Raw genomic sequence first — 12,471 nt, 5'->3', positions numbered from 1 at the left:
TAGGTCCCTCTCTGGGTGATTTGTCAGACAAGAAGAGAGGGAAGTTTGGATGGTTCAGTCACTCTAATGAAACACACGGTGAGACACAAACAATGGTCAATCAAGCATTCGTATCAGCAAATTTGCTGAACTTCACAACTGGTGTCAACAGTCACATGAGTCTGTCTTGTCTTCCACTCAGCAAGTCTTCCCGCTAGCGAAACAGCTTCTGAGAACACGGAAAACATTGATGAAGAACATACTGACTGCTGCCAGGCCTGCAGGTAACCAACATAATCAAAGCGCACAGGAGCTAGTCGGCCGCTTAGCTTAGCAGTTACCTTCCCTTTGTTTTGTTTCAGTGCTCGAATGATGAAGATCGGCTGCTGGTGAGTTAAAAAAGAACAAGAAATGTTTACGATGGAGTATAGGCAGACTGACAGGAAGTGACCTCATAGTGATGTATTGTGGATCCAGTCGGACGTTGCGACGCTGGAACCGTGTGTGTCGCAGGAACTGTCGTACCGCCGTCAAATCGGTGACGTTTTATTGGGTGGTCCTGCTGCTCGTCTTCCTCAACACTTCCCTCAGTGCCTCGGAGCACTACAACCAACCTGATTGGCTGACGCAGGTGCAGGGTACGGCCGCCGCCCTCGCCTCTTGAAATGTTGCGATGCAGTTCATGATGATGAGCCGGCACGCATTTTGGCGTGCTACTCTTTGTGTGTTACCATGTAGTATGTTTTACTTTTTGCCATGTGTGTTAAATTGTGGAGGGCAGATATCGCCAACAAGGTACTGCTGTCACTGTTCACGGTGGAGATGCTGCTGAAGATGTACAGCCTGGGCCTGGCGCATTACTTCGTGGCGTTCTTCAACCGCTTTGACTGCTTCGTGGTGTGCGGCGGCATCGTGGAAACTATTCTGGTGGAGCTGGACATCATGCCACCGTTGGGAATCTCCGTGCTACGTTGTGTCCGCCTGCTGCGTATCTTCAAGGTCACACGGTGAGGAGACGATGCATGATGGAACTTCTTTGCACAATCGTTTTTGTCCTACTTTTGTACCTCCCACCACTGCTGAACATGATCTCCTCTGCCCAGCCATTGGACAGCTCTGTCCAACCTGGTAGCGTCTCTGCTCAACTCCATGAAGTCCATCGCCTCGCTACTGCTGCTTCTTTTCCTCTTCCTCATCATCTTCGCCCTGCTGGGCATGCAGCTCTTTGGCGGAAAGTTCAATTTCGATGAGACACAGACCAAGCGCAGCACCTTCGACGCCTTCCCGCAGGCGCTGCTCACCTGCTTTCAGGTAAGCAATCACCACGTTTTTCTTCCGCCACATTGTTGTGCGTGTAACTGACTCAAGATAATCTGACGGCACGTTACAGATCCTGACCGGCGAGGACTGGAACGTGGTGATGTACGACGGCATCATGGCGTACGGCGGCCCTGTCTTTCCTGGGATGATTGTCTGCATCTACTTTGTTATTCTCTTCATTTGCGGAAACTGTATCCTTTGCCATGTCTGTGTTCAATCAAAATGGACAATAACCCTGAGGAACTCCACAGTAGCATTAGAAAAGGAGCATTGAGCTCCAGGGTTTTTGTATTTTTATTTCATTCTACTCAATAAAATGTTAAAGAATAATAAAATGCACGTAAATCTTCATAGGAAAGGTATTTCCTCGAGTCAGTGGGGAAATGGTCGGAACTGGACTACATTTGCTGAAATAAGAGCCAGAAAAAAAACCTGTAATGTTCTTAACACGCCTCAGACATCCTGCTCAACGTCTTCTTGGCCATTGCTGTGGACAATTTGGCCGGAGGGGATGGAGACGACAAGGCAAAAGAGTAAGTGGCGGCGGGAATGATCAGCTGCAAGTGAGGCTGACGCTCTGTTGCTTGTCTTCATGTAGGAAGAAGACGGAGGAAGCCGAGGAAGAGGTGGAGGAGAAGGAAGTGAAGGTGCTGATGATAATAATGACTGATCTCATGTGGCTCCTTTAGTCACTTTTTAACCTCGTGCCCGCAGGTGGACATTGATGAAGACACCGAGTACGAGGAAGAAGAGGAGATTCCGGAAGGCGAAGATGGTGAGATGATGTGCGACCCATGTGTGACCATATGCATCTGATCATGTGCATGTAACCATGTATGTGTTGCCATATGCAAATGAGTACAAAGAAGAGTATCCAGGAGGAAAAGCTGGTGATATGATGTCATACAATATGCTGAGGTGATGACATCATCTGATTCTCATGACATTCTGAAGAAACTCTTGTTTTGTTTGTGGCCTCCCATTAGATGGCGGTGTGCAGCTCAAAATGGCTGACCTGGCCCCACCCAAGGAAAAGATTCTTCCCATCCCGGACGGCAGTGCGTTCTTCTGCCTCAGCAAGACCAATCCGTGAGTTTGGCTTCCTGCTCGCCACATGTTGGCTTTGATGACGTGCCGAGATGAGCGCATGTTTTCTCTATGTGTATCTCCAGCATCCGAGTGGCGTGCCACACTCTAATCCACCACCACATCTTCACCAACCTCATCCTGGTCTTCATCATCCTCAGCTCATGCTCACTGGCCGCCGAGGATCCCATCAGAGCGCACTCCTTCCGCAACAACGTAAGTACGGTATTGTGGGATTCAAAGAAGTCAACAGAGATGGCGATCAGCGGCAGGAGCCGTGGAGATCTCCACGGCAGAGGATTGAGCGGATTATTTCGGAAGTGGGTCAGCGGCTGACAGAAACATCACCAGTCTAAACGTGCACCCACACGGCGAGCAGCAGCAGCAGCTGCGGTCACGCAACGAGCTCGCCAATTGCACAGATGTTAGCTTTGTGTGCGCGCGTGTGTGCTTAGGCTGGTTCATATGCAGAGTCGACTTCGCAAACTACGTTCCACTCAAGTCAAACACATTACTTCCCCCCAGGATAATTAGACAGCTCAGAGTGCTCATGTGACTTACGACTGGAGCACATCTGTGCACTCCAGAATATCTTCTCTATCACCCCATTGTCAAACAACAAACATCATCAATTAAGGACTTATCATCAGCTCGTTCACACAGTCAAATTTTCTTGACTATCTCCAGCAACATATAGTAGCAGCTTCAGACTCTCACCCACTTTTTTCCCGTAACCCACTTTCTCTTCCATTCAATCACAGAGCATATATATAGACATTCATTTACACTCCGTAGACAATTTAGAGTCTTCAATTAACCGAACGTGCATGTTTTTAGAATGTGGAGCAGGGAAAGCCACAATACTCAGAGGAAACCATCCATCCATCCATCCATCCATCCATCCATCCATCCATCCATCCATCCATCCATCCATCCATCCATCCATCCATCCATCCATCCATCCATCCATCCATCCATCCATCCATCCATCCAGCCAGCCAGCCAGCCAGCCAGCCATCCATCCATCCATCCATCCATCCATCCATCCATCCATCCATCCATCCATCCATCCATCCATCCATCCATCCATCCACCCAAATTCATCCATCCATAAGTGATCAATTTCAAATTTGAAATTGTATTTTTTACCTAATTTAAGAATGAGCACGACATGTGTGTTTAGGTTCTGGGTTATGCCGACTACGCCTTCACCTCCATCTTCACAGTGGAAATCTTGTTCAAGGTAAAGAGAGCGTGATAACGCACACAGGTTTGTTTGTACCGCATGCTCACTTCCTGTCTTTGCGCCAGATGACAGTCCACGGAGCGTTCCTGCACCAGGGCTCCTTCTGCAGGAACTGGTTCAACTTGCTGGATCTCCTCGTCGTCAGCGTATCACTCGTCTCCTTCTTTTTGCAGTCAGTATTCACTCTCTTTTGTCGATGAGCTGCACAGTGAACCTTTGCTGATTCGTAAATCGCCATTTGCGTGAATTTTTACGGAATTGTTATTTGCTGAAAACTCTAGTTACTAGTGTATTTTTATGCTCTTTCTGTCATAGCCTAAAATGGCACTTGACTGGGGAGTTAGGGGAGTTTTAGCAAATGATGTAGGATAGGTTCCCCCACAAAAATTATGACATAAGAGAATGCTAAACATGTCGGAACATGTTTAATACATCCGTCTCTACTGAATGTATTGAAAAAATATGCGAGGCTAACATTAGGAGTTAAGCGAGTCAGCCTGTTTGTGTTCGTACGTGCAGTTCCAGTGCAATCTCAGTGGTCAAGATCCTGAGGGTCCTCCGTGTGCTCAGACCTCTGAGGGCCATCAACAGAGCCAAAGGCCTCAAGGTAAGCAAACTGGGATATGGGTCAAGATGGCTGCCATGCATTCTTCAGATATTCCGTGTGATGAGGCTTTATGTATATACGTGTGTGTTTGTGTGTGTATCACAGCACGTGGTCCAGTGTGTTTTTGTGGCTATCAGGACCATCGGAAATATCATGATCGTCACAACGTTGCTCCAGTTCATGTTTGCATGTATCGGAGTACAACTGTTCAAGGTGAGGGAAACCTTGGCACAAATAACACCACTCTTAAGTGCATTCCAACTGTAAACTCCTGTGACACTAGCCCTCAACTGTCTGTACAGTATATTTATATGTGTGTAAGTGGTCAAAAATTGTGTTGTTGTGTCCTCAGGGTAAATTCTATCGTTGTACCGATGAGGCCAAGCACACTCCTGAACAGTGCAAGTATGTCAAATGTTCATGTCTTTTTTTAAAGCACAATGACATCATGTTTACCTGTATAGTACGTGTGTGTGTGCGTGTGTGTGCACGCAGAGGGACGTTTGTGGTGTACAAAGATGGAGATGTAAACCATCCAATGGTGCGAGAAAGAATTTGGCACAACAGTGACTTCAATTTTGATAATGTGCTCATGGGAATGATGGCACTCTTCACTGTGTCCACGTTTGAGGGCTGGCCTGCGTAAGTAGTTTCTCATTATGTGTGTGTCTGTGTGTGTGTGTGTGTGTGTGTGTGCACGCGCTTTTGCATTGTGTGTGCTTTTGAATATGTATGTTAGGGTTTGCGTGTCCTTGTGAGTGTGTTTAGCATACATGTGATTGAGGTTGTGGGCAGGTGTTTATGCTTGTGAGTGTTGGTAGGTGTGTGTTATTGTTATTGTGTGTGTGTGATAGTCTTGTGTGCGTTAATATTTGTGTTAGTGTGTGTGTTAGTGTGTGTGCAGTAGCTTTTTGATGACTCATTGAGGCTCCTCCACCCCTCCCCAGTCTGCTATACAAAGCCATCGACGCCAACGGGGAGAACTCGGGTCCCATCTACAACTACCGTGTGGAAATTTCCATCTTCTTTATCGTCTACATCATCATCATCGCCTTCTTCATGATGAACATCTTCGTGGGTTTTGTTATCATCACATTCAGGGAGCAGGGCGAGCAGGAGTACAAAAACTGTGAACTGGACAAGAACCAGGTGACCCAAAACCGCTGCCCCCATCCAGCCCCCGCACAAGGCTTACACACTTGTGTGCACGTGTGCGCGAGTCCTCCGTTGAAGTTGTATCTCGTCCCACAGCGCCAATGCGTCGAATACGCTCTGAAGGCTCAGCCCCTTAAGCTCTACATCCCCAAGAACCCAGTCCAGTACAAGTTCTGGTCCATCATCAACTCCACGGTCTTCGAGTACGTCATGTTTGTGCTCATCCTGCTCAACACCGTCACGCTCGCCGTCCAGGTAAACACCTGTGGGTGGAACTGAGGGGCGGTGGGACTGAAGCGGGTGGCCCAAACAAACACGCCTGGGTGAAGATAAGGCAAAACGGGACTGACCAGGTAAGATGAGGAAAGATGGGACAGGCCAGGTCAACTAAGGCTGGAGTCCAGTTGAGGTAGACTGAGGGAAGGTGGGACCATCCATAAGTGGGATTGTGTCTGACTATTTTGTTTGTTGTGTTTAGCACTACGAGCAGTCCAAGACCTTCAGCCACATCATGGACATTCTCAACATGGTCTTCACTGGACTCTTCACCGTTGAAATGCTGCTCAAACTATTAGCCCTCAGACTTAGGGTGAGATGTGTTATTCATGGGATGTGTTTCCATAGCAACAGCACTCACCTGTGTCTATTTGTTTGCTTGTGCCTGTGTGCGTTTGCACGTGCAGCATTACTTTGTGGATGCATGGAATTCCTTCGACGCTCTCATCGTGGTTGGCAGCGTGGTGGACATTGTGGTGACAGAGTTCAGCGTACGTAAACAACCAGCAAAAACAAGTATGTGTGTGTTTGTACAGCTAATGGACTGTCACTCACCGGTGTGTGTGTTCTTGTGTTTGTATCAGAGCGGAGAGGACAGCTCTCGAGTGTCTATCACGTTCTTCCGCCTCTTCCGAGTGATGCGATTGGTCAAGCTGTTAAGCAAAGGGGAGGGCATCCGCACCTTGCTGTGGACCTTCATCAAGTCGTTGCAGGTCTGGTTGTTATTACAAGTGTATTACTGTATCATTACACAGTAGCTACGTAATACTTTTTAACACAATTAAATGATTACATGATTTTTTACTATATTACATCTTTCAATACGATCTTGTAACCAATCACCACTACTTGGTCAAACAGGTTATTACATCAATAGAAGCTGCTTTTTGAACACGTCCATTGAAGTTGTTTTTACTACTCTCGTGTCTTCTCAGGCGCTGCCGTATGTTGCCTTGCTCATTGCCATGATTTTCTTCATTTACGCCGTCATCGGCATGCAGGTGAGAGTGCGCAGAGAATGTCGCTAACAGGTTACCTTAAGTCTATCCATTTTGCATCATTTTGAGAAGTTTACTATGCTGCTTTTGACACTTAACCACAATCTCAGATCATTACGAGAATGTTGGCTGAATGAATGTCATCTAGCAATCAAAAGGTGGCCAACTCTAGCCACTCTTGCTAATACGACATGTTCAAATGAATATGGCTTAGCATGAATACAGTAGTCATTTTTCAACACACAGATTTTGTTATGCTCTCCAGAAATAAAATGACTAAAGTGATACACTCATGGGCAATGGTTCACTGTATAATGTAATAAAGGAGATCAAATATGTCATGTTGTACACCAGACGTTTGGGAAGATTGCCATGCAGGATCACACACAGATCAACAGGAACAACAACTTCCAGACTTTTCCTCAGGCTGTCCTCCTCCTCTTCAGGTCGCGTGTTCATCATCATTTCTTATTCAGCATCTTGATTGTACCTTACTATATTATAATGTGTATATGTGTGTGTGCGTGTTTGTTTTGCAGGTGTGCGACGGGCGAGGCATGGCAGGAGATCATGCTGGCCAGTCTTCCTGGGAAACGCTGCGATCCCGAGTCCGACCACGAGCCGGGAGAAGAGTTCACTTGTGGGAGCAACTTTGCCATTGTTTACTTCATCAGCTTCTTCATGCTCTGCGCTTTCCTGGTGCGTACACACACGCACACACACACACACGCACACACACACACATTCTACATGCTAACGATACACTAACCCTAAACCTTAACCCTCAACCCTACCTGACACTAACCCTTAAACCTAACACCCTAACCCTAACCACCTAACCCTTAACCCTAAACCCATAACCCCCACCCCTAAACATGTACATGTGTGTGTGCATCCACAGATCATCAACTTGTTTGTGGCTGTCATCATGGACAACTTTGACTACCTAACCCGTGATTGGTCTATCCTGGGCCCACATCACCTGGATGAGTTCAAAAGGATCTGGTCAGAATACGATCCGGAGGCCAAGTACGATCATTAGGAGGTGTAAATGTATTCATAGACATAATAAAGCAAAATTGTAGCTTTTTGTACTCCATATCTGTGGCGATGTCTTTTAGGGGTCGCATTAAACATTTGGACGTTGTGGCTCTACTTCGGAGGATACAACCTCCTCTCGGCTTTGGAAAACTGTGCCCTCATAGAGTCGCCTGTAAGGTAATTAAATCCAACATACACGTAACTTTCATCTCTTATAAGGTAGAACGTCTAAGGCTGAAGAGAAACCTCACTGTTGATGTTGCTATTTGTTAGCGTCTGGTGGCTATGAACATGCCTCTAAACGCAGATGGCATGGTGACCTTCAACGCCACCCTCTTTGCGCTGGTCCGCACGGCACTAAAGATCAAGACAGAAGGTAAAACCGCAGGAAATAAACATAATGGTCACGGCCGCCTGTTGATGAGCTCTGTTTATGCTGTTGCTAGGCAACCCAGACCAGGAGAACGAGGAGCTGAGGGGGATCATTAAGAAGATCTGGAAGAGAATGAAACCAAAACTCCTGGATGAAGTCATTCCACCGCATGAAGGTAGAAATCGTATCATTAGTGAACTGTATCACTAGTCAGCGCGCGAGTTACTTTAAGGTCAGCTCTGAAAGTCAGAAAGTAAATGCTAACCATGGACCAGCGCCTCAGTTCTCTACCCATCTCTGTCTCTCTGGGGTTTCCTGCTGCAGAGGAAGAAGTGACAGTTGGGAAGTTCTACGCCACCTTCCTGATCCAAGACTACTTCCGCAAGTTCCGGAAGAGAAAGGAACGAGGGGGTCTAAGTGTGGAGACTGATGCCACCAACCCTTCAGCTGTACAGGTCTGTCAATCATACGGTCATTAATCAAACATCAGGGGCTTATTGACGTTTGCCTTTGCAGCTGTGTAAAGCGGGTCTGAAGACTCTGCAGGATCTCGGTCCAGAGATGCGTATGGCCCTTGATGAAGACCTGGATGAGGAAGAGGAGGAGGAGGAAGAAGAAGAAGAAGAGGCGGAGGAGAGCATGAGGGATGAGGAAGAGGTGGGTCTTCGTCTTTAACCTCACACACATGGACACACTAACTTTCTTCTCTCTTCTGCAGATGGACACAGTGGGTCCACATAAAGACCGACGAGGATCCGGAAGAGTCATAGGTGACAGCGGCGTGGTAAACGGCGGTTTGATCCATCGGGTCGGTTCTCTCGGCAAGATGTCTAACGGCGGCGATAACGACACTCGCATCTCACGGCGAGACAATCTGAGGTCATCTGTCAACCATCACCAACGCCGACCCTCAGTCAGGAATGGCCTTCTAGACCACACTCACAAGAGGCCGTCACATTACAAACACGGAAGGTAGGAAACTACGGATAGCTGTCAAAACTACAAATATGGAAGTAAGGCCGTGGCAAAAAAATTGAAGTCATGATAACCTGCAAACATGGGGGTTATGCTAAGTACAAATATAAAGTCAAACAACACAGGTAAGCTCCTCCAAATATGGAAATGGTACATGCTTTGATTGACAGGAGGGATTTGAGGGAAAAACACTGGAGAAATGGAGACATGGACATGTCTAGAGAGTCACGTTACTACACAAGAGAAGACGACGCAGACAGCATCACATCCACAGAAAGGTACGTGCACGCACACACCCACACACGCACACACACACACTTTTTCTATGTGTGCGTGTTTCTAGATATTACCCTGATGATCCTATGCACCATGATGGCCACGCCCCCTATAGTCACTATGGTAACGGCTACACCGAGGCGAGGAGGACAACACGGCGGCGTCTTCTTCCGGCCACACCCACAGGTGAAATGCAACCACCAACAACATCTGTCTGACATCATCAAAGGTGGCTGACAGAAAATTTGGCTCCCAGGTCGAAAGCCGTCGTTCAACATTCAGTGTCTGAGACGTCAGGGCAGCAGCGACGACTTGCCCATGCCTGGAACGTACCACCCTAATTCTCCTCCACGCCGTTCCCGCACTCAGGTACACACACACTCACACTAGCATACTAACACAAACACACACTAATACACTCGCACACATTTAACACCAGTTCCTTTCTCCTTGTAGACGTACAGCAGTTACGACTGTCCTCCGTCGTCCGGTCGCTCCTCTGTGACGTCCTCCACATCCTGGGCCAATCCGTGTCCTCGTCGCGGTCGCCTCCTGTATGCTCCTCTCATTCTGGTGGAGGAGGAGGGCAGCCCGTCGTGGGGGCGAGCCGGAGGAGGAGAACAAGGAGGAGGAACAGGAGGAGGCTGCCAGGACAAGCTGGCGGGAGTTGGAAGAGGTGAGCCACGTTTGCTCAGCTCAGTGCCAACCAACTGCTAGTCACCAGTCGCTCATCTGCTGTTGCATTTCCACCTGCAGGAGTTAACGTGACGGGAGCGGCGCCAAGTCCTGCCTGGTACGGCAGCCCGGGAGGTGAGCCGAGACGTCCGAAACGAAACGAGTGTCATGTAGCCAATTAGCATTTGACCTCTTCCATTTCTTCCGTAGCCCCGCCTCCTTACAGAGCCTACACCACCCTCAGAGTTCCTTCGCAGCTCGGGGCTCCGTTTGGCGAGAAACGAGGCTCGGCCGACAGCCTGGTGGAGGCGGTGAGACCAAAGGCCATCAGACATGACTAACTGATAAAAGGCCATCAGACATGAATAAGTTGACATGACTCATTAAATTAATTTGATAAGGAATGATGGAATCATTTAAGTAAGTTGATCAGGCATGACCAACTAAAAAAAGTAGATTAGACATGATTAATTCAAAGAAGTTGATCAAATCTTACTGCTTGGAGGAAGTGGTACAGATATGACGAATCAAAATAAGTTGGCATGACTGATCAAAAGTTGATCAAACCTGACTAAGCTGAACAGACAATAGGAGTCAATAGTTGATTACACCTTACTAGTTGCTGCAATGTCAAAGGTTTGATTAATTTTTATCTCGGCAGGTTCTCATCTCTGAAGGTCTTGGCCTTTACGCACGTGATCCTAAATTTGTGGCGTTTGCTAAGCGGGAGATAGCGGATGCATGTCACATGACCGTGGACGAGATGGAATCGGCTGCCAGCGACCTGCTGGGATCCGCGAGCCACGACTTCCTCAACACCACCAGTGGAGATCCCGCTGCACTCTACAGCGACGAGGAGCCAATCAGGGTGAGCCGAGAAGAGGAAGAGCTGGCCGACGAGATGAGCTGTGTGACGTCATTTTGATGGACAGATGCTCACGGCAAATCAGAGACCAGGGAGGTGGGTCGTCGGCAAATTCTCGCAGGAAGTAAAAACTCATTCAAGGAAGTAGCAGAGGAAGGAAGATGGCCACAATGTGCATGTGCGTGGCGGCCTAAAGTCGCACATCAGACGCGACCTTGCCAAGTGGGCGGTGCAGGCGAACCTCCGCGTGTTTACAAACAACAGCTGCAGAAGAAAAACTTACAGTTGGGTGCTATCTGTTAGCATTGTCCAGCTAGCTGTACAGTTCAAATCATTGACTTATTTCTCCTCATTTTGATACTCTGGACATTTTAAATGTCTCCCAACAAACACGACATTCTTGCTATTATTTAATTTGAGCCAGTTTAGCACAAACATTATTGTCTCTTTTGGACATTATGATGCCGTATTAGCCTAGCCTTAGCACAAGCTCACTGCTAACTGCAAAGGGACGACCAACCGGATTTCTAGCCGACCTTCACTGTGCGATCAGAAAGAGAGCTGCCATGTTGCATGAGGGACAATGGTTTCAAGTTCAACAATGACGGCGTGCAAAACGTTGCGTTTTAACTAAGGCATGTTTAATTATTCATTTGTGGAGTACATAGCAATAAAAGAAAACTTTGCTACTTTTTCCAAGCGCTCCTCGTTGCTATATCTGAAGCTGTGACGCGTCTGATGGATGTGGTACTCTTGACTAATCAGAGAGAATTATACAGCGTACAGACATGACTAATTGAAATAAACTGGTCAGGCATGATAAATGAAAATGAGTTGATGAGTCATAAACAAAAGAAATAAGTTGAGTGAGAATGCCTAATTGACAAAAGGTAATCCAGACACAACTAATTGAAATAAATTGATTGGCCGAAGAACATGTTGACTGGGAGGAAGTTGTTTCGACTAATCGAAATAAGTTGATCACGCATGACTAATGGGAAAAAAATTTAATCAATCATCACTAATATGTGACTACTAAGTGACCAAGTGACAAATATGATTCTGACATGACTTTTCAGAATGACTTAATCAGTAACAAATAGGTAATCAGGCATGACTAATCAAATGAAGTCCATCCCACTCAATGTAAACAAAATTTAATTCAGTTGATCAAGTTCATCAGACTTGAGTAATCAAAGGGTTAAGACTAATAGTAAAAGGTGTGCTAACTAGATTCACTGGGAGAGTACGTAGCAACAAAAAGCTTTTTTGCACTTTTTTCTAGTTGTCTGTATACTGTCCAATGGATGAGCTACTTCTCATTAGGGGGTAGCCAACATGTGGAAGCTATGGCGTACCATTGCTTAAATTTTATATCGTTTTTGCAACTACCGGAAGGTGTTTTTTGTTTTTGATCAAATTTTTGTTGTCAAATTTGATTGTTTTTCTAAATTGATGCTGACCATCAGCCGCTCTTGTGTCTTCTCGTGTTCTTCCTGACTGTCGACCGAAGGGCTCACTAAGAAATTCCCTCCAAATTTCAGTCACGTCATCAAGTCAACCGTGCGTACCTCAAATAAAAAAACACCTGAAAACACA

At 46.8% G+C, this 12,471-nt stretch overlaps 1 protein-coding gene across 4 annotated transcripts in view; it reads left to right on the top strand.

Annotated features, from left to right (window-relative positions):
- Positions 1-12,471, top strand: part of cacna1fb (calcium channel, voltage-dependent, L type, alpha 1F subunit) — a 25,496-nt gene extending 13,025 nt beyond the window's left edge. For 3 of the 4 annotated variants that reach the window (XM_037240751.1, XM_037240760.1, XM_037240742.1), the window contains 39 exons: positions 4-78; positions 182-263; positions 342-368; positions 457-617; positions 761-986; positions 1,083-1,290; positions 1,370-1,490; positions 1,757-1,832; positions 1,898-1,946; positions 2,014-2,074; positions 2,286-2,388; positions 2,472-2,601; positions 3,569-3,628; positions 3,697-3,803; positions 4,151-4,238; positions 4,344-4,451; positions 4,591-4,643; positions 4,734-4,880; positions 5,186-5,387; positions 5,490-5,648; positions 5,872-5,982; positions 6,077-6,382; positions 6,605-6,670; positions 7,022-7,113; positions 7,207-7,366; positions 7,569-7,696; positions 7,789-7,885; positions 7,982-8,084; positions 8,155-8,256; positions 8,406-8,536; positions 8,598-8,738; positions 8,800-9,053; positions 9,227-9,334; positions 9,400-9,518; positions 9,589-9,701; positions 9,789-10,008; positions 10,089-10,142; positions 10,218-10,318; positions 10,669-12,471. In XM_037240751.1, the coding sequence (XP_037096646.1) occupies positions 4-78; positions 182-263; positions 342-368; positions 457-617; positions 761-986; positions 1,083-1,290; positions 1,370-1,490; positions 1,757-1,832; positions 1,898-1,946; positions 2,014-2,074; positions 2,286-2,388; positions 2,472-2,601; positions 3,569-3,628; positions 3,697-3,803; positions 4,151-4,238; positions 4,344-4,451; positions 4,591-4,643; positions 4,734-4,880; positions 5,186-5,387; positions 5,490-5,648; positions 5,872-5,982; positions 6,077-6,382; positions 6,605-6,670; positions 7,022-7,113; positions 7,207-7,366; positions 7,569-7,696; positions 7,789-7,885; positions 7,982-8,084; positions 8,155-8,256; positions 8,406-8,536; positions 8,598-8,738; positions 8,800-9,053; positions 9,227-9,334; positions 9,400-9,518; positions 9,589-9,701; positions 9,789-10,008; positions 10,089-10,142; positions 10,218-10,318; positions 10,669-10,932 (4,913 nt within the window). In that variant the 3' untranslated portion in view covers positions 10,933-12,471. The remainder of the gene's footprint in view (positions 1-3; positions 79-181; positions 264-341; positions 369-456; positions 618-760; positions 987-1,082; positions 1,291-1,369; positions 1,491-1,756; positions 1,833-1,897; positions 1,947-2,013; positions 2,075-2,285; positions 2,389-2,471; positions 2,602-3,568; positions 3,629-3,696; positions 3,804-4,150; positions 4,239-4,343; positions 4,452-4,590; positions 4,644-4,733; positions 4,881-5,185; positions 5,388-5,489; positions 5,649-5,871; positions 5,983-6,076; positions 6,383-6,604; positions 6,671-7,021; positions 7,114-7,206; positions 7,367-7,568; positions 7,697-7,788; positions 7,886-7,981; positions 8,085-8,154; positions 8,257-8,405; positions 8,537-8,597; positions 8,739-8,799; positions 9,054-9,226; positions 9,335-9,399; positions 9,519-9,588; positions 9,702-9,788; positions 10,009-10,088; positions 10,143-10,217; positions 10,319-10,668) is intronic. The other variant, XM_037240767.1, reaches the window with a different exon arrangement.

The sequence above is a fragment of the Syngnathus acus genome, chromosome 2, assembly GCF_901709675.1.
Source record: "Syngnathus acus chromosome 2, fSynAcu1.2, whole genome shotgun sequence".
In the NCBI taxonomy this organism is placed as follows: domain Eukaryota; kingdom Metazoa; phylum Chordata; class Actinopteri; order Syngnathiformes; family Syngnathidae; genus Syngnathus; species Syngnathus acus.
Note: the sequence above shows the minus strand (reverse complement) of the source record. Positions and strands in the feature narration are given on the sequence as shown.